We start from the raw sequence: 22,348 nt of genomic DNA on the forward strand, positions 1-22,348 counted from the left end.
TGGAACACATCATAATGTGCGGCCTTGTGTTACTTGGGCAAAGATAGCATTCTATGGTTGGTACATGGGTGTTCCCATGCAAAGAGACACAGGTTTAGACACGAATCACTATCTACAAAGTCGTAGAGAGGTATGTGTGTCAAACGTCTGAACCTCGCTGGGGCAGGTGTAACGTGGAGAAGTGTGTTCAGTTCTCTTTGTTTTTTAGGTGTGACACAAACTAAAACCATTTGGTTTTACAAAACCATTCTATATATATTATGTACTTACATGTATGGGCTTTCAGGAAGACATATTTACCCATTTTTCTGTTAGTGTGCCAATCACATTTTCCTCACACCCACTGTGGCATACAGTATGGGGCACTGAATCACCACACTTCAGTCACCAGTGTTAGAGCGCCTGACCTTTATAAGTAAACTTACAAGAGGATGCAAATAGGTCGATGAACCTTTTGACTCGCAATTAAGATGATCCCACCATAACTCCAGTACATGCAGATCAATAATCAATAATCAACAATATCAATAATCAACAATAATCAATTACAATAATAATCATTGGAGTCAGTAATTGTCACACACCATGACCTTTCAGTCATGAATAACCACACCTTCTAGTAAAAGTTAGAATATTTATTTCCCTATATTACCAATGATAACGTCATGTAAATTAATCTCAAACTCAAAAGATACACATACAGAAACAACACTGTCTGTCCAAATATCCAGAAGAAACCTAATTTAATCAAAGCTTGGACTACCACACATTCTAAGGTTACGGTACAAATTAATAACAAGAACAATTGCGCAAAGAATCACATACATTTAGATTCAACAGAGAAATTGATCAAACATTATTCCCCATTGGCAGATTGTCATTAGTGAGAATCTTTATCTAACATCAGATTAGCATCAGCAAGTTGGGCTTCATGAAAAACAATTTAGTAACACAAACTTGGAAAACATCTAACTATGGCTCTATCAAAACAGTGCGGATGGTACCTAGAAAGAAAAAGCAAAGAGGCATAACAAGCCTATGTGTACAATAATACCTCTCCTCAATTGGATCGGCAAGCTAAAATAATCTTCGTCATCAGGACATCAGTTCCAGACATCTATGGTACCATCTCTGGAAACACCTATGAAAGGTTGTTAGGGAGACGAACCATCAGTCTCTGCTATCTTCTCTGTTAATACCTTTTATTCTGTACCAGACATCTGTGATGGGCTCTTAAGGAGACACACCATCCGTCTCTGCTACCATCTCTGTTAGCGCATCTGACCTTAATAAGTAGACTCACAAGGGGACGCGACTAGGTTGATGACCCTTTTGACTCGCAATTAGGATGATCCCACCATAACTCCAGTACATGCAGATCAATAATCAATCGACAGTATCAATAATCAACAATAATCAATGACATTAATAATAATTAGAGTCAGTAATTGTCACACACTATGACCTTTTAATCATGAATAACCTCACCTTTTAGTAAAAGTTAGAATATTTATTTCCCTATATTAACAATGCTAAAGTCATGTAAATTAATCTCAAAATCAAATGATACACATACAGAAACAACACTGGCTGTCCAAATCTGCAGAAAAAATGTAATCTAATCAAAGCTTGATCTACCACACATTCCAAGGTTACGGTACAAATTGATAACAAGAACAACTGCGCAAACGATATCACATACATTTAGATTCAGCAGAGAAATTCATCAAACATTATTCCCTATTGGCAGATTTCCATTATTGAGAATCTTTATCTAACATCAGATTAGCATCAGCAGGTTGGGCTTCATGCCAAACAATTTAGTAACACAAATTTGGAAAACATCTAACTATGGCTCTATCAAAACAGTGTGGTTGGTACCTAGAAAGAAAAAGCAAAGAGGCATAACAAACACATGTGTACAATAATACCTCTCCTCAGTTGGTTCGGCAAACTAAGGTAATCTTCATCATCAGGACATCAGTTCAGTCAGCAAGGCATCAGGATTCAGCATCAAAGTTCAGAAAAGGCAAAGTCTTTAAGCAACTTGAAAGAATAGAGGTAAACCCTCAAGAAGAACAGGGAGAATGGCGTATTGCCTCTTGGTGCAGTCCCGTTAAGTTAAATTGCCTAAAACTAATTCCCAAGTCCCTATTGGTCAAGGGATTGCATGTTCATACTTTGTCCAATAAAACTAAAACTTCAAATCTATGAATTCTAGCACTGTTCCATTCACATGGAGAAGTGTGGCACAATGGTTAGAGTGGCAGACCCTGATGCAGAGATCTGGCCCAGGACCAGGATTCAGTTCCCACCTCAGCGGGTCTTTGGCTCAGATCCCTTGGACAAGATAATTCTCATCTTGGTGCCTAATCTAATGAATGGGTCCCACTCTGTAAGTCTGGGCAATAGCTTGCTTAATCTCTACAACAGTCCTCACAGCGCTTGGATGCCTGACTTCACCCTGGGGCTGTCCAGGAGTGGGCACCTCATAGGGAAAAGCCAGGAGCGGTATGCGTACAGCGCTTTGAGACCCTAACGGGTGAGTAGTGCGCTATTCAAGTGCACAGTTTACAGTTTTTTACATGTCGCTGATTGGTTTCTCCTGCAATGTCCTCATCATCCGGTTTGTCAGATAACAATATTGTTGCAGCTATTACTCCAGTCAGTGTCTCCATTGTTCTTCTCCTGAGAAAGTCAGCCTCACACACGTTACCCTCATATTGTTACATTTACCAAGAACAGCATTTTCTAGCAGTCGATTCTCATGAGAAAAACTTTTAGCTATGAGCACATTTACACAATACAATGGAAAATCACAGTTTAACTCTCTAAGACAGCCATTTTATGAAATGCTAAGAAATACATCTTGACATGAGGCCTGGCAACTAAGCCAAGACCTCCGCTAAGTTAAGGCCTACAATTAATAAACCTAATACATAATCCATAACCCTTAATATGACATTGCTACATTATTCAAACATTTACTCAACATTTCATAGTAATAGACTATTAATAAGTACACTTTGTGAGTATTGCTGGCCACTCATCGTGATCACATTTTCAAATGCGTGCATTATTTTTCTATCGTTATTACATTTTCTATGCAAATCCATTACTAAGAATACATGAACACTCATTAATAATTTTTATTAAAATGTGTGCTCTTTCACTGGTTAACTTCACTGTGAGTGATGACATTTTGCCCTTTTACTAGAAGCACATACACACACAAAGTAGCACCTTATCTGCCAGAGACAGAAATATATATCATCTGGCTATCCAATATTATAATGACCTTTGCATTCAAGAAGCCTTTTTTGTAATTATATGTTGATTCCATAGTGAGAGCCATCCTGACTGTAACTGCATCACTGGAGACTTAATCCACATTCACTTTAGCCCCCATAAAGTTTTTTGGGAAGTTAGCCCTGCCAAGTGCCACGCATCAGGGTTTGCTCTAATGCAGTTTGTTTATGCCCTTCCTAAAGGTTGGTTGTGCTACCCCACATGCACTGCGCAACCTCGTTGGGACCTGAAAGTGAGTGGTGTAGCATAGAAGGTTGTGAGTCTTAGTTGAGAGAGTCAGGGACTGAAAGTGACACTGCGCATTATCTCCTTATTACTGTTTCCCTACTCTGCACCTCCCTTCTCTTCTTTTATCATGTCGTTCTGTCAATTATTTTGTTTCTTTAATAGTCTTCCATCTTTTCTTCCGTTTACATTTTCTCTCCTTTTTCTCCAATTATGTCTGTCTTTCAGTGTATAAAAATATTTCCCAGGTTGTTTCTGTCATGTTCTTATGGTCTCATTTTCTGACTGCCTTCACTGATATTCTGTGTCTCCCAGTTTCTTATCCTTTATAACCTTCTCTCTCTATAGCTCCCTGTCTCAAAGAGGAACGAAGTTACTGGTGCTTCTGGTGCAGTGGCACATGATCCTAAAGTTGCGATGAGCCCACTACACTGCTGTTTTGTTTGTCTTTCACTATCCATTGAACAATAGGAGGCAAGCTATCCCCATGCTAGAATTAGGGCCCATTGTAACCTTTGTACACCACTGCAATCTCACTCAGGCACTGCCCTTTCTCTCTCTCTCTTTTTGTTACCCTCACTTTCCTCTTGGATGTCTGTCCTGTCCCAAACACACTTTCTTTTGTTCCTTCCCTTGTACTTTTGCTACTTTCATTAAGAAAACAGAATTTCTACTGCTAAAATACAAAGCCATAACGTCAGAGATTATTGAAGTAAATGTTCTGTTGAACTGCTTGCAATACAATGTCACACTTGGGGTATTTAAATGCCACACATAAAGACACTGCAAACATAAAACTGTGGCACGTGCATTGTTGGAAATGGCCCTCTCTTCGGGGTCACCCCCAAACATTTTGCCTTTTACCCTTCACTTTTTGCTGCATTTGTTTTTGTTGGCCTTAGGACTCTGTGCACTTTACCGCTGCTAACCAGTGCTAAAGTGTTTGTGTTCTCTCCCTAAAATGTGGTTCAATCGGCTTATACCCAATTGGAATATTTAATATACTTGTACGTCACTTGTAGAGTGGCATACCATAAACTCAGGTCCTGTAAATTAAATACTACCAGTGGGCCAGCAGCACTTATTGTTGCAACCCCCTAAGTAGCCTTCTAAAACTTGTCTTAGGCCTGCCATTGCAGCCTGAATGCAATGTCACACAGCCATGTCGACTTGACATGTAAACCTCTTTGCCAGTCCTTACATTTCCCTTTTATTATATATACCGCTAAGGTAGGCCCTCAGTAGCCCAGAGGGCAGGGTGCTGCGTAATAAAAAGGCTGGGCATGTACGTTTAAGTATTATATACAGTGGTAGTGAAAAACTCCCAAATTTGCTTTTCACTACTGCAAGGCCTACCACTCCCATACGATAACACTGGGGATTCCTTATTAGATGTATTAAGCTGTAATTCTTAAATGAAAGGAAGTAGATATACCATGTTTGGTAACTATGGAACTGTAATAATAAACTCTCTTTAATGGTAAAGTTGGATTTTTCATTATAATTTTGAAACACTACTTTTCAAATTTTTGCATTTTCCTGTACTTAGCCCTTTGTGCCTATAGCCAGCGTGGAGCCAGGGCAGGGAATTCAGAAAATCTGGGAACCTCAAAGACTCTTTCCAGAAACTTCACCCACCTTCTATGAGCCCGACACCAGGGATTAAAAAAAGGACTCTCAGACCCACTCTTCAGTTCACAACTGGAACTGCGGAAGGACTCTCAGAGGCCTGTATGCTGCTGTGACCTGTTGTGCATTCTGCCAGGCTGCTGCTGTACCCTGAAGGACTGCTCTGCTGCCTGGAGCCAGTCTTGAACCCTCATAGGTCAGTCCTGCTGTTGAGCCTTGCTTCTGCACCTCTACCCAGGACTATCAGAAGTAGCTCTAAGGGCTAGAATGCTTGCCTCCTGTTCAGAGTCACCGGGGACATAACAGTCTCACACCATCTTGAACCCACACCTGGATCCTGCCTCAGTGATTCCTGAACCCACAAGAGGTCTACATGCACTCCAGGGCTCTTGGTTGTGGTGACAAAGGTGACCAGATGTCTGCAGTTGGTACTTATATCTTTTAGGTGTTATTTTGAACCTTAAACTTTAGAAAATCCTAAATCTGTTTTTACTGATTGGATGTTTGTTGTTTTGGTTACAAATAATTCATTAAAATGTATATTAATTTTCGTGGAATTTTTCTTGTGTTCTGGTTTCACTATATTACTGTGTGTGTGCTGCATAAATACTTCACACCTTGCCTCTAACTTAAGCTTGACTGCTTTTTGTATCAAGCTACCCATGGCTACGCACAGGTTAATTTAGTGACATTTTGTAGTTCATCTTGCAAGGGATTGTGGTAGTTGCTTGACCAGGGCTCCCACCCCACTCAACCAACAATCCAATTACTCACATGAATACTGAACATGTTGTAGTTATGGGAATCTCTGTACTAAGTTTTCATTTCTAGGCACCATTATGTTTTATTTTTCACTCTGTGGCTCCTTCCCATCTCAACAGTGCTTATTTTGTAAAAGAAGAAGTGCCAGAGCTCTCGTCTGGAGACCACTGCATCTTGCACCACCCATTGTCACTGCTTACGGTGCCAATGGCATACTTACACAACTATTAACCATCATACTGATACAAGTGTGACAGTTCAGGCAATGCAAGGCCCCCAAAGCTATTAGAATGGTTTTGGTGGCAAATATTAGTTGTTTTTAATGTATATTGAATTAACAAACAACTGTTTTTAGGCTCATCTCTAAATTACACGAACAGTGACACAATGTGGCAGCTGTCATAAGTGCTGTTGTGTTGACAATTAAGTGCTGATGCTGAGCACTGAAATCCACTGTCTCAAATTAAGCACTGCATCTCAGTACATTTGTGGCCAGTACTCCTAGCACAAAGGGCCATCAGGATAGCAAGGATATATTTATAAGAGCAACCATATGATTATTCCTAGCCGTCTTTTCTCCTCGTCTGTTTCTACAGGATGGTCATAGCACTCTTGCTTGTCATGTTACTTAAACAAGTGGATGCCTGCAGAGTGAGCACATCTCTCTATTTATCCATCTTTACTAGAGAAATATTCATATTGAAGGGGGAAATAGAGAGCTTTATGCCAGCAAGGTGACTTTCTTAGCACTGTCAGATCAAACAAATTGGGACCATACATTTTAAGACGAGCTGTTAAGAGAATTGTAGGAAGTTGGCTCTGTATGTACTATTTCAAAGTAAGAGATAGCATGCACAGAGTCCAAGGGTTCCCCTTAGAGGTAAGATAGTGACAAAAAGAGATAATTCTAATGCTCTATTTTGTGGTAGTGTGGTCGAGCAGTAGGCTTATCAGAGGGTAGTGTTAAGCATTTGTTGTACACACACAGGCAATTAATGGGAAACACACACTCAAAGACAATTCCAGGCCAATAGGTTTTCATATAGAAAAATATATTTTCTTAGTTTATTTTAAGAACCACAGGTTCAAGATTTACAAACCATACTTTAAATGAAAGGTATTTCACTTAGGAACTTTAGGAACTTTGAATTAGCAAAATAGCATATACAGTTTTCACACAAATGGCAATAAGCTATTTTAAAACTGGACACTGCAATTTTCAACAGTTCCTGGGGGAGGTAAGTGTTTGTTAGTTTTGCAGGTAAGTAAACCACCTACAGGGTTCAAAGTTGGGTCGAAGGTAGCCCACTGTTGGGGGTTCAGGGCAACCCCAAAGTTACCACACCAGCAGCTCATGGCCGGTCAGGTGCAGAGGTCAAAGTGGTGCCCAAAACACATAGGCTTCAATGGAGAAGGGGGTGCCCCGGTTCCAGTCTGCCAGCAGGTAAGTACCCGCGTCTTCGGAGGGCAGACCAGGGGTTTTTGTAGGACACTGGGGGGGACACAAGTCAGCACAAAAAGTACACCCTCAGCGGCATGGGGGCGGCCGGGTGCAGCATGCAAACAGGCGTCGGGTTTGCAATGTAGTTCAATGGGAGACCCAGGGGTCTCTTCAGCGATGCAGGCAGGCAAGGGGGGGCTCCTCGGGGTAGCCACCACCTGGGTGAGGGAGAGGGCCACCTGGGGGTCGCTCCAGCACTGGAGGTCGGATCCTTCAGGTCCTGGGGGCTGCGGGTTCAGTGTCCTTACCAGGCGTCGGGTCTTTGAAGCAGGCAGTCGCGGTCAGGGGGAGCCTCTGGATTCCCTCTGCAGGCGTCGCTGTGGGGACTCAGGGGGGTCAACTCTGGCTACTCACGGGCTCGCAGTCGCCGGGGAGTCCTCCCTGTAGTGTTTGTTCTCCACAAGTCGAGCTGGGGGCGTCGGGTGTAGAGTGCAAAGTCTCACGCTTCTGGCGGGAAACGTGTGTTCTTTCAAAGTTGCTTCTTTGTTGCAAAGATGCTTCTTTCTTGGAGCATAGCCACTGTCCTCAGGAGTTCTTGGTCCTTTTAGATGCAGGATAGTCCTCTGAGGCTTCAGAGGTCGCTGGACCCTGTGGAACGCGTCGCTGGAGCAGTTCTTTAGAAGTGCGGAGACAGGCCGTTAGAGCTGGGGCCAAAGCAGTTGGTGTCTCCGTCTTCTCTGCAGGTTTTTCAGCTCAGCAGTCCTTCTTCATCTTAGGTTGCAGGAATCTCTCTTGCTGTGTTCTGGGAGCCCCTAAATACTCGATTTAGGGGTGTGTTTAGGTCTGGGGGGTTAGTAGCCAATGGCTACTAGCCCTGAGGGTGGCTACACCCTCTTTGTGCCTCCTCCCTGAGGGGAGGGGGCACATCCCTAATCCTATTGGGGGAATCCTCCATCTGCAAGATGGAGGATTTCTAAAAGTCAGAGTCACCTCAGCTCAGGACACCTTAGGGGCGGTCCTGACTGGCCAGTGACTCCTCCTTGTTTTTCTCATTATCTTCTCTGGCCTTGCCGCCAAAAGTGGTGCCGTGGCCGGAGGGGGCGGGCAACTCCACTAGCTGGAGTGCGCTGGGGTGTTGTATCAAAGGGGGCGAGCCTTTGAGGCTCACCGCCAGGTGTTACAGTGCCTGCAGGGGGAGGTGAGAAGCACCTCCACCCAGTACAGGCTTTGTTACTAGCCATAGAGTGACAAAGGCACTCTCCCCATGTGGCCAGCAACATGTCTGGTGTGTGGCAGGCTGCTAAAACTAGTCAGCCCACACTTGTAGTCGGTTAAGGTTTCAGGGGGCATCTCTAAGATGCCCTCTGGGGTGTATGTTACAATAAAATGTACACTGGCATCAGCGGGCATTTATTGTTCTGAGAAGTTTGATACCAAACTTCACAGTTTTCAGTGTAGCCATTATGGTGCTTTGGAGTTCGTGCATGACAGACTCCCAGACCATATACTCTTATGGCTACCCTGCACTTATAATGTCTAAGGTTTTGCTTAGACACTGTAGGGGCTTAGTGCTCATGCACATATGCCCTCACCTATGGTATAGTGCACCCTGCCTTAGGGCTGTAAGGCCTGCTAGAGGGGTGACTTATCTATACCTATAGGCAGTGTGAGGTTGGCATGGCACCCTGAGGGGAGTGCCATGTCGACTTAGTCATTTTATCCCCACCACCACACACAATCTGGCAAGCAGTGTGTCTGTGCTGAGTGAGGGGTCCCCAGGGTGGCATAAGACATGCTGCAGCCCTTAGAGACCTTCCCTGGCATCAGGGCCCTTGGTACCAGGGGTACCAGTTACAAGGGACTTACCTGGATGCCAGGGTATGCCAATTGTGGAACCAAAAGTACAGGTTAGGGAAAGAACACTGGTGCTGGGGCCTGGTTAGCAGGCCTCAGCACACTTTCAAATCATAACTTGGCATCAGCAAAGGCAAAAAGTCAGGGGGTAACCATGCCAAGGAGGCATTTCCTTACAAGAATCACTCACTACTTCATTATGTCTGGGAGCTCCTCCTAATGCACAACAATCTACTTTGCATCTATAGCTCAAAAGCAGTGGGTCTTCTCCATTATTTTGGATTTTGTATGGATGAATCTATTGCCTTCTCACCAGGACGCTGGTGTTTGTTCACCATTTGGAGGTCAAAGCCTCAGTGTGAACACTAGTGCATTACCGACAGCATTCAGAGACCTTACACATTTGAAGTCTTACGCACCACTCTCACATCTGTCACAGATTAAAACTCATAGGTTCCTAGCACTACTCACACCCCTCATTCTTACATCCTCCGCAGACAAATGGTCACACACTATCAGATGCACTCTCACAACCCTCACTGACTAGCAGTCAACCCTGCTGAAAAAGCACTCACAGCCCTCGCACAGTAGCAGTCTCACACTATCAACTGCTCTCCTACACCCCTCAATGTGCAGGAATGTCATACTACTAACAGTGTACTCGTACTCCTCACACTAGCAGTTTCTTATCCCTCACGCACAAAATGCCAAACAGTACTAGCAACACTTTCATCCACAGTTCCAACAGTGGTCTCACATACAAGCAAATTAACACTGACAGACCTTGCACATCTTTTACAAACTAACAGTCACACATTACCAGATGCATTCACGCAGCCGTCACAACTTGCAAGAAGAAGCAATATGTCTGGCTTATTGGTGGATGAAAAGCTGTTTGGGTGAGCGTTTTTGTTTGCCTGTGTGCCTGCATGGATGATGAGTGACCTTCATCTGCAGGTCTTCTGCCCCTATAACATATTGCACGGGCATTGAGAATGATAGCATTCTGCTCCGTTAGAAGGAGCACTTCCACATCCAAAGTAGTTCTCTACAGTGTTAAGAACTACTATGGCAATGTATGCTTTTTAAATAAAAAATTGCTTTAAAACAATTCTTTTATATCAGAAGTTACCCGGCAGCTCTCCCAAACAATTACATTTTGGAAAAATGACAAAACAAAACAAGTGCTGACAAAGCCAAAGGACTAGGCCCACAGCTTGACCTGAAATGGAGCCGGCAGTGTTGCGGCGGTGCGACGGGTGCAGTTGCACCCGTCACGCTTTCCACTGTCTGCTATGCAGACAGTGAAAAGCTCCATGGGGCTGTGCCAGGGGCCCCCTGCACTGCCCATGCCTGAGGCGGCAGTGCAGGGGCCCCCAGGGGCACCGCAACCCCCCTTTCCGCCAGCCTTTTCATGGTGGTTCCTACCACCATGAAAAGGCTGGCGGAAGGGGGACTCGTAATCCCCTGGGCAGCGCTGCCCTGGAGGATTAAATCCGCCGGGACCTCTGTTACGGAAAACCGCCGGTCACGGCGGTGAGACCGCAGCGTCGTAATACGCGAGTTTGCAAAGTCCAAAACAGCCCTGGTGGTCTTTGACCGCCAGGGTTGTAATGAGGGCCATAATTATGTCCTGCTCTACCATTCATGGATGCAGTGTTTTGTGTGATTTATTTGTAAATCTGAGACTCAGTTCTTGAGAAGTCGGGCAAAGCTTCTGTGACTTTGTCCAATTTTGCCCTAGTCTAAGTTTCCAGTGCTGGCTTTGACACTGGACTTAAAGTATCATTGCCATGGATGAATTCTAGGTAAATATCATAAGCACGGTATGCGTCCTTGTGCGGCATCCTTAGTGACAACTTACATTTTCTTCCGTACTGCATTGCACAATTAAACAATGCAGCAGGTTCAGGCAGCAAACGTCTACTGTAAAGAGTGAAGGAGAGCAGGTGCATGGGAGGGAGGCACCCCCTGTAAATATAAAACAAATGCAGGGCAAGCAGAGTGGGGCAGCAAAATTACCGCTGAGTAAACACCTGCACCTACAGTGCGTTGGTGTTTGACCCCCAGTAAAATACCCGCAAATCCACATAATCCAAGAGTCAGGTAAAACATCAGTCATACAAACAAGTGAATCTCAAACCGGTACATCTTTTTTACATATTTTTTCAAATGAATGTGCAATGTAAGCTAAAAAATCTAACAAACAAATCACATACACCAAAATCTACATTTTTGAGCAATTTAACATTATTTAGCAATTTTAGTTGAATACTAGTGACGCAGAGCGTTTGACTATATAGAAGGTACTGTTTACAGTCAAAACTCGGAGAGGGTCAGTTGTATCAGCAAATACCAAGCTATGACAAATCAAATGGGTTCGGATTTCTTCAAATTGAAACTGCTTCATTAATTGATAATTTGTATACATGATTGTGCAGATCAGTGAGTGGTGCATGAGAAAATGAGACAAATGAGTAATGGATGGATGAGTGAGTGTGTAGGTGTGGATACATAGATGAATAAGCTCATGGAAGAAGGGTTAAATTCACCCCTCGCCTATCCTTCATCTGCAAGTCTACACTGAACCCAAGAACACATCAGGCCCAACCATCTCCTGCAAGAGTACAAATCTGGCTTTAAATCATGCTGCAACATAGTTATTTCCCACATCAAAGATGGCATCCTCCTGACCACTTATGAAGTTGACCTCTCCTTCTAGATATTGCTAGACCGCTCAGCCACCTGTGATAATGTTGACTATCCCACCCTCATCCAGACTCTGAAGTCTTGAAGTGGGTACACTGGCAATATCCTTCACTGTTTCACCTCATTCATGTGTAACCAACACCAGCTTATTCACATGGACACATCAGCCAATCAATCAAAGCATTTGTAAAGTGCACTACTCACCCGTGGGGGTCTCAAGGCGCTGATGGGGGGGGGTACTGCTGACACAGTCTCCGAGTCACAGAAAATCCTTATCACCTGCAGAGCCCATAAAGGTTCCATCTTGTTCTCCTTCACTTTCAGCCTCTAATTGGAGCAATTTAGGCTCTATTCACCCATAATAGCATCAGCGTTCACCAATATGCCAACAATACACAACTGCATTTGAAAGACACCCCCGCTTCAGGCATTCAAAGACTCAAACACTGCCTAGCCCCCACCTAGACCTGGATGTCCAGCACCTTTTCAAAGCTGAACTTCACTGATACAGAGTTCCTGCTGTTAGCTAAAAATAACAAGCAAAACTTGCCTATTCCGGCTTAATGACATGAACCATGAAAGCGTTGAACCCCAAATTTCACCCATTGCCAATTTAATTGGATTCGCCACGGACACAAACCTCATCTTCAAGGAACAGATTGCCAGGAAAACAAAGGCAGACAAATACCAGCTTCTTCCATTAAAGAAAGTCAAACCATTCATCCCAGAAAGCAAATCCAGTATTGGTGTTCCAGCCTCATAATCTCATATTTGAATAAAGGCAACACCCTGCTTCGTGATGCCTGGTACCCGTCTTTGGCCTGAAGCAATATGATATCAGCTCCATCCTGGCTCCCATTGTAATCTCAGACGTCTTCAAAATCAGAAGAATATTTTACAAAGCTGTCACAACCAGAACCCTTGCCTATCTTTCTGGCAAGTTAATTATTTCTGGTGGCACTTGGCACACTCACAACCAGGACACCAGTCATGACAGACTGGAGGGAAAGAGGAATGTAAGACAACTCACAACAGTCCTTCTTCAACCCTACACTTAGGATCTGGAACGACATCTCTGTATCCATCAGGTCGCCCCAACCTTCAATTTAAGAAAGTGCTGAAGATACACCTCTTTAAAGAATGCTAAATAACTATGCAGCTGTGGCTCACTTCTACCCCTAGAACCCAGCTACATATTCAGTCTTTTGTTGACAGTGCCTGCCTTTGAGCCTGTATTGTGCATCATTGTCTTTTAGCTTTGCTCGGCTACACAAATACCACATTCACGGATATGTACACATGTACATGAATATAAATAGAAGACTATATAGTTACTGGACAAACCTTGTGTGTGGATGGATGAATGGGCGAGTGAGTGCACAACTAGATGAATGAGTGACTGCATGAATGGATCAGTGGGTAGTGCATGGATGGGTGACAACAGTTTCCCCTGTTGTTGCCAATAGACTACTTCCCCATTCTGCTACTGTCGCTTATTCACTCATCCATTTCCATTGACCATTATTCACACATTCATCCTCTCATGCACTAAGGCACTCACCCATGCATTCATCCATTCAGTTAGGATCTCACGCATTCCTCTATCCACATACTCATTCACATACCCTTCAGCCATGCATTCTCACATTCACTAACGCACTCATCCATACAGTAACATATACAAAATTGCTAGCCCGTGACAAACCACTTTCAGTTTTAAGAAATCAGGCCTGCTGGCTATCTATGGAAATACTAGTTTGCAATATGTAATGGAAAATGACAGATATATATATGCATTATTTTGCAAAACGTTATGACATTTTGCTTTGGAGTGATTTTGACATTTATTCTACCTTCTTGTCATTATGAATTTGACAGTCACTGACTATCAAGAGCAAGATGAAATATAACGACAGAAAAGATTCAATTTTGTGGATTCATCATCAAGGTTGTGTGCTGTCCTCCAACTTTAGAATATTTTTACAAGAACTTCAGGAGCCTCATATATTCACTTATGATGTGAAAACGGAACTCTTCTCCGACAAACGGAAGATACTCTGTCACCAGGGGTTTCTAATGAGCTATAGGGATTAGAAGACTTTTTCAGTATGTGGATTGGGCTCTGTTGTACTCTTTCACACCTTACCTCAGAGAACATATGTCCTCATGATAGAAACAACCCCACTGCTTCTCTGAAGCCCTGGCAGTGCAGCATCCTCCATGACGGTTACCATTTGAATGCAAATAGAAGTAACCCTACCCATAGGGCAGAAGATAAAGAGAAAGGATGGTCCCACATCAGCTTTCATTTCCTCTAAGTAGGCAGACTACTAAGGGCCTCATCATGAGTGGCCTGGAAATAGAGTTTTATTTCCCCACTCACTGACTTACCGATACCGTGGGTGGGTGGGGGAGGATGTTGGCACTGGTAATACTGAAGTGAAGGAAAAATCTGACCTATCAACAATAGAGGTCGTGAGCATAAACTAGAAAATAAGCGTTTATCAGGCGAATCAATAAAATTGGGTCTGATTACCGTCTTAATTCCTCAGTTTGGCTTAGACTTACTCCATCTTTCAGCAGTCCACAACTGTGGGTGAAAGTAAAAATCTTGTGAATGCGATAGTTGCTGTTACCCAAAGAGATTAAAGTGGCTACTTGAAATGAGAGCCTTAGTCGCATGACACTGGTATTTGGATGAGATATGAAATATGATTCTCTAGTTGCCATATCAAAATGTGCCATTCGGGGAGACTCATCTGTGAGCAGGAGATTCCACCACCATTAACAAGGTGTTTGGTCAAAGCCAGAACATTCCCAGTTGTACTTATTTCCAGCAATAATGGAAGGCTCATACAATTAAAGAGGCATGACTGGTGCCCACACTTATAAAGTGCAGTATAGGACATAAGTTCCCGCTAACGAAATGTTCCCTGTCAAGCTGTGTTTTCTTTGAAGAAAAGGTGACTGTGCTTACAGGGTCGCACATCCAACGTATACATACAATTGCCCGGGGAGATTGTATCTTGTTATAATGAATAACGTTCAGTGGGTGCCGTATTGGTATTACACCCAACCACCCAGTGTGTAGGTTGTACCGACTGGAGATCCAATGAGAACTGAAATGTTTAATTTAAACTGGCAATTTAAAATAATCTGTCTTTTCTTTCCAGGTGCCCAGATGAGGGCACATCCATTGTTTCCTTATTGATGGTTGAAATGAGGTTACAACTCTTCTCTGTGTTCCACATTGGCCAGTCCTCTATCCTTTCAAAGCTATACTCTGTTTAGAATCAGGGGTCTGCATAACTTATCCTTGTGCACTCCCAACATCCATACTCCCTTCATGTGTAAATTCTTAGGTGAGGCATGTCAAGCCTTGCCTTCCAGAGGTGGCAGCTAGACATTCAAGAGATTTCCTCACCCTTGTCTTCTTACAAACAAGCTTATCATGGAGCTTGTTTCTTGAGAGCTATTGAATCTTCATATGCAGGAGGTCAGGAAGTCTCATGTTTCTTATTTAGGTGTGATCTGCTGGCTTAAGGGTTCAGCCATGTCCAAGGAAGAAAAGTTTGAAAGGCCTCTTGGTTTGGTCCCTACCAGGGTCTGTAAGGCCTCTGAAGATAAGGAATACATTCTTTACTCTGAAGTTCAGCATTTTCCTGTTTACTCCTGCCCTAAACCATGCTGATACAGCAACAATGGGTAAATTACTAGCTGTTTCAGTTTACATTAATCAGTTGTAGGGATACACAGTTTTCCCAAGAGAAACTCAGCAATATGTGTTCTCTTTGTTGATGTTAAGAATCCATTTGATCCCAACAGAACCTTGTCCAGCTTCTGATCAACTTTAATAATGGCAGGGGCATCTTTAGGATTTTGGGGGCCCTGAGCCAAACATATTATGGAGGCCCCTGTTCAGAACAGCTTTGAATTTATGATCCAATTTCAGCTCTTTCAAGCCCTCTTTGGCCAGGCCACTGATAGTGCACAGGAACACTAGTCCAAATTCAAAATGTATTTACATCTTCTATTCAGGGATAGTATTGTGTGTTTTCAATATTGTAATACAGCAGCAGCTCACAAATATTATGCACATAATATCTGCAATATCCTTCTTTTTCTCAATTGTGGGGTCCTGTTTTGCCGTAAAATTAACTTTGTTTTGGATGTTGCATGAAACATAAACACATTTCTCTGCAAACTGTCAGTAATAGACTCTCACACATCACCCACATAAAAAATAAAGGAAAATGGGATTTAAAGCAACAGGGCAAGCCTCGCAGCAGACGCAGGACTGGCTCCATCAGGGCCCCCCTGAAAGTCTGGGGCCCTGGGCCAGAGCCCACTTTGCCCATGCCTTAAAACGTCTCTGAGTAATGGTTACTTTTTTGATGGCGGGCCCTTCCTCTTTAATAAGGGCAAGTATAGCTAATACCAGTGTTACACTTTTATGTCAAGGATTAGATTATGAGATAGCTCCTTTCTTTTGATGTGGGGATACCCTGACTGTCTCCTGCCTAAACTTCTTCTCCACCACCTGGTATTTATCACCAGAAAGGTGGAACAGCACCTTTGGTGATTGAAGCACTTCAAGAAATCTGCAGCTAGGGCATGCATTCAGACATACTTCATATGACTCTTGTGAGTTCCTAAAAGTCGGAAACCTGAATATGCACAACATTTTTGAGAATCAGACCACTGGTTCAGAGACACTAGTTTTTATTAAACTCGTGAAGCAATTTATTTCTGTTAGGTAGTTGCGTCATTTTGAATTTCAGGTGGGAACTGGATGTAATGCCTTAGTAGGTAGAATTAGTGAAACAGATATGTAACACTGAGTGAATTTCTTGAATTTATTTTATTATGTATTGTTGTTTTTCTTATTGTATGTTTTAAAATGTTTTTAGGACAAATTAAAGGACGAAATAACAGGGATGGAGAAAATATGTTGGGTGGAAGAAAAAATCAAACAGTTTATTTAAAAGTCATTTATTTTCTTTTTTCAGATATCTTAGGGAAAGGATTCCCACTTCCAATGCTTGATCATATACAGCTCTTTGATGTTGTCCTTCAGCAACACCAGGTCTGTAAATACATGTGATTTTCACCCAGCTATTTTTTGGTATCCATGGCATTCATACATATCTGTACCAGAACACTGACATCTTTATATCTCTCATTCTCTTGCTGTTTATCCTTCTCTTTCTTTCCCTCTTCAATCTTTTTCCCTCTCCTTGTTTATGTTGCCATGGGTCCCTAACTTCCTTGCCCCCTCTATTTCTCTACTATAGGCCCCTTGTAGTAGTCCCACCCCTTCAGAATTTTGCCACCAAAATGGCAATCCTGATTGATCATTAGAATGTGGCAATCACAATATTGTGTAATATATGGCCCTCTGCTTCTCTCTCTGCCATCTTCCCTTTATCACTTTGCCCCTTCGCTTTCTTCAGTGCCCCTTTATCGTTATTGAGTGTTCCTTTTGTATTAGTTGCCCATCCACATAGGTACTGTATTCTTTTTTCAGTCCTTTTTCACTTATGTTCATCCAACATTCAATTTTCTCACCTCCTCTTTTCTCCCCACGTAAATTCATCCCTTTACCCTTTCCATCAGAATCTGTTAAAGTAGTCTTTTGCATTCATAGTCCTCATATCGTACTTGTCCTCCGTTTTTCAGATTACCTTTCCACCATTTTTCCAGTATTGACTCCACGCTGTCTTCTTACATTTTCCATTTATTCCCTTTTCATACGCTTTTGCCAATTGCTCGCTGACTTTTTCACTCTTTACACTCTCTTCTTACCCTCTGTACTCAAGCAATGTCAGTACTTCAATTGCCCTCTTATTCCCTTCTTGTGTTTTTCACTTGTTTAAAAAAAAAAAACAGTAACTAGACACCACATAGAAAGTTTACCAATGCCAGTAAAATATGTACCCCATCAGGCCTAAAATAAAACCTTAATTGGCACATTTGTCCTATCTCCAATGGTCAATTAGATTATATTCATAATTTCTCTCCAAAATGGAGGGGAGTAACAACATCGAAGTTTTAATATCGACCTGCACATTTATTGACTTTACAGTATCTACTTGCACTATGTTGTCCTGGTAAGTAGATGTGAATTTAGTATAGCAAACCAATACTTCTTTATGCTTGCCTATCTTGACAATACAGTGATAGCCAATATTGTGGAGTCAATAAATGTGTCAACATCGTTGCCCTTAATACTGAAACATACAATTGTGTAACGATCTGTAGATTCATTTGCGGGTAAAATACAACCCTGTCCTACTAAATACATAAAGTTAATGTCTGATAATTCAAAATTGTAGCCATTACTTAAGTTCTCCTCCTTTTCTCCTGAAATTATTTCCCACACTGTTGTAGAGACCCAAACAGGCAGGGATCTCTGTGAGCATGAGGCAAATAACTTAGAAAGTACTGAATGAGGACAATCTATGCCATAAGGTTCTACATCACTAGGCAAAATATATGATTTTTTTGCGCCACTCTAAATTTCAAAAGATCAAAATACAACATGGTAGCATTATGTATATTTATTTTAGAAAGAGGAATTTCACTGCTCTCCAGCACAGTTTATGCTTTATATCCTGCATAACTGAGTTGCTAGTTAAAATGGATGCCCAATGTACTTCTAAAGGCCGACCCGCCAATTCTGCAGTCTCTTTTCATGTTCTAAGTGCTGAATTGTCGCATTGGTGTCTAAATTCATGCAAAATGAACTCAATCTCATTTCAGTACAAGCCTTCTTCTCCCCCGTAGGCCACCTAGATCATGGTTGCATTACGAAAGTCCTGTACACATATGTGAGATTGAAAAAACCAAACAACTTCATGGCACTCTTTAAAACCCCCATGAAGTCCTGGCTATTTGAGATCCCAAATAAATTGTTGCAGGTCCCAGTATAGTATGTTAACACCTCTTTAAGACAATCAGCAAAGGATGAAACCAGGCTGGTACAGAAGTTTGGTAAAATGTTCTTTCTTTTATTATTTGCCTTATTCCATAGCAGTAAATTAATATTTTTGCAATTATTCCTTTCTCTAACAAGACAGACCTCATTTCTGATATGGCTACAATGCCAGTACTGCTGCCTTTAATGATGTCATGCAGGGTGTCACAAGACAAAACCCATTTCCTAGATTAGGGATTATCTATTTATTTAATGCATTTTTTCGCACTGTCTTGTGACTTTGCATTCACTTCAGAGTGCTGGACAGCATGGAAGATAAATTGAATATGTAGTGGAAATGTCACTGGAGGGCAGAGATCCCTATGCAGTATTCTTCAGCAGCTACCCTCTTCCAAGGCCCTCATCACGTGGTCTGAGTTATTGCCAATTCACATGAAACTGTGTTTCTGGGCAAATTGAGAATTACAAGGGATGGAAAAATACTGAATCCTGGTAATTCCCACCCTGACAGTTCACCATCTAAAAGCTGGGTGTATTTGCCAGTAAGGATGGCCCAAAGATGGGGAATGAATGCAGAATCAGACCTCATGTTAATTCCCTATTGTTTAAGGGACTCTCGGAATTAAACAGAGGTCTGCTGTCCCTTGCAGGTTTAATCCCTGTGTTTGCATTCAATCACATATACAAACGGAAACCTTATTAGTTCTTATTTATTAAGCATGTCCTTTTGGAACCTCCTCCAAAAGTATCATTTAGTACCTCCATAGCACACCAATGTATAAACCATTCAGTATGCCAATTACACATCCCTGTTTTTGCACATATGTGTGAAACTGGAGGAGTTTACACCAATAAGCTTAAAAATGCACAGCGCAAGTGGGAACTGAGGCCTAAGGCCAAACTCTACAGTTGAAGATGCTGATGGATAAGGATACAAAAGGAACTAAGTAATAATGGTACAGAGGCACTGAAGAAAGTGATGGGGAGATGTACTAAAAGGAAACTGGCAGAGAGGGAAAGGTGCAGACCACATAAGCAACGCTATTGCAGTCTCCGAATTACAACACTGCCATTGATCCTCGATGCATTTGACATGTCTGTGGTATTGAAACGAAAACACAGATTTGACGCCATGATTCCTGTCATCCCACGCACTCTAGTGATATCTACGGCAGGAAGCTGCACACAGCAAAATTCTTAGCGCAAATGATTGTAGTAAACACTCCCTGAAAACAGTAGTGCACTAAAACATGCAGTCAGGCCCTTCTAAAGTATATTAAATATATTATTGATCCACATAAAGTACTAAAGGGAATATCCCGGATCACTACCAGCACTTTGTACTCGACATAAATGTAGCTAATGACTCATTCGTTATAGCAGTTGATTTTAATTAAATGATTTTCCAACAAAAGGATATTACTAATGAGATGGTATAGTTGAATGACTCAAGAGTGTCAGGCAATAAGTCCACTGATTGATGGTTTGGGCTTAATGGCTCCAGGGAGGTGGGGATACCCAGGTGAAATGGCATCTTTTCCTTCCTCTGTGCATTCACAATATTTATGAATTGATTATTTCTTTGTAAGTAAACAACCTGCTTGAATATCTGAGGTACAGTTCTACCCAATTTGTGGTATCTGTCTACACGCCACTTTCTTTCCATTAGAAGGTCTCTGGAGCCCTGAGCCCAAATTATTGATGAACGTTTCAAAACTGGTCTGACAAAAGCTTTTCAGGAATATCTTCAGTTTGTGTTGTAACTGATACACAGAGATAATAACATTTAGAATAATTGCCAATTATCAGGTAAGCTTGAAAGCAAGTATAAAATATTTGTGCATTAAACAAGAAAGCAGGGATTCTTGTATTGATCATTTTTTCAAAGAAAGGACGTCACATGTTTAAGTATTAATCAAGCTTGTACAGTGTAAGGTATGCAGACCCACGCTTCAGAAAATCGGTCCAGGCTGAGGCTTCTAAAAGCAGATCTACATTGGGGGTCTGATGTTTCAAAATCTAGAGGCAAAAAGTTCATCCACCCCTCCACGATTGGAGCAGAGGTGAGCGGGTTTTTCAAAAGTTTGCAGAATGCCAAGATCGTTGCGAGAAAGTACACTTAAATTATGTGAAGTGCACTTTGGTACATCTCTAGTGAACATTGAAAATGTGGGTATACATCACTTTCAAAAGTTATTTAAATAGCTGCAAAAGATCTGTTGTACCCTGCCTTTCATTAGACATTTTCTTCTCGAAATAGGAAGTGGAATAAGCTTTCTGAAGTCTGCTTGGCATACATCCCAAAACACTCGAAATAAAGTTGTTGTCCTGCTAATTCTGTGCACAGATGTGTGCATGTGAGCATGCATGGTCTCTGTTTGTCCTCAAAATATATGGACTGATTTACCAAAGAGTTTTACCTATTCTGTGTCTAGGAGCAGTGGCTGCTGCCACTGAACGGTGATGGCGGGACAGGGCTTGACGGGACAGGGGGGTTGGGGGGGAGGGAGGGGGGAGGATGGGGGTAAAAAAAAAAAAACACACCTACCTTCAAGGGGAGACACGTTCGTCTCCAACTCCATCCTCTTCCTCTTCCCGGCTGCAGAGGCTCCCAGCGAATCACAATGCTGCTGTCACCAGCATGACAGCAGTGTTGTGATTGGTTTGATCTGCCTGCTTTGCTGCTCAGATTGGGAATAGGAGCCTGGGCATGTTAGGCTAGAGAACATGCAAAGTGCGCATGTCTTTTTGGCCGGCACAACACGGCTACGGCTGGCCAAGCAGACAGGCACGCTTATTGCGGTGCATAGCCCTCCTCTGGCCCCCTCCCTCCAGCCCAGCCCCACCCCCGTCCCTCCTTACTACAAGGAAAAATAAAATGATAATAAGATAGTGTACATTACTATCATTTTATTTTTGCTTTTTGGAAAATGCAGCAGGGAAAAGCTCCTCCACTTTAGCGGAAATAAATGTGTTATAAGCCTTAGTTATGTGTAGAAAATCTGTGACACTGCTCAACAGAAAGCATGTTATCTGTATTGCCTTAAGAAGAACTTTGTTTTGTGGCACAGAATAGAGTTTGGCCAAAACTGTATGGAATTAATCTGATAAGGCTTAGTAAAAGTAAAAAAATGACCTTTCTTATTTGTCATTACCACCAGTTGACTTTTTTGCAGACACATTTAGTTGAATTCCTTTAATAGGATCAAGAGAGGACATATAAGTAATTACTGGAAAGGGCCTTTTTATCACTCACTAAATATGGAATGCCTGAAATGGGAAGAAACATTAGAAAGCGTGCCATTGAAGTTGATTAGAGGAGAAAGCTGATCAAAGTAAAATAACCAAATGTTAGACCTGGCATCATTGAAATGGTTCCCCCTAACTTTCTTTCATCTGACCTCCTGCTTTGCTGACCTCGTTTTGCTGTCTTTAGGACTCTGGGCACTTTACCACTGCTAACAAGTGCTAAAGTCCATGTG

At 42.3% G+C, this 22,348-nt stretch overlaps 1 protein-coding gene across 1 annotated transcript in view; it reads left to right on the forward strand.

The window, feature by feature from the left end:
- Nucleotides 1–22,348, forward strand: part of LOC138304050 (bactericidal permeability-increasing protein-like) — a 324,414-nt gene that overhangs the window by 289,750 nt on the left and 12,316 nt on the right. Inside the window, exon 14 of the mRNA XM_069243745.1 lies at nucleotides 16,939–17,015. Coding sequence (XP_069099846.1) covers nucleotides 16,939–17,015 — 77 coding nt within the window. The remainder of the gene's footprint in view (nucleotides 1–16,938; nucleotides 17,016–22,348) is intronic.

This window comes from Pleurodeles waltl, chromosome 7, assembly GCF_031143425.1.
Source record: "Pleurodeles waltl isolate 20211129_DDA chromosome 7, aPleWal1.hap1.20221129, whole genome shotgun sequence".
Lineage (NCBI taxonomy): Eukaryota > Metazoa > Chordata > Amphibia > Caudata > Salamandridae > Pleurodeles > Pleurodeles waltl.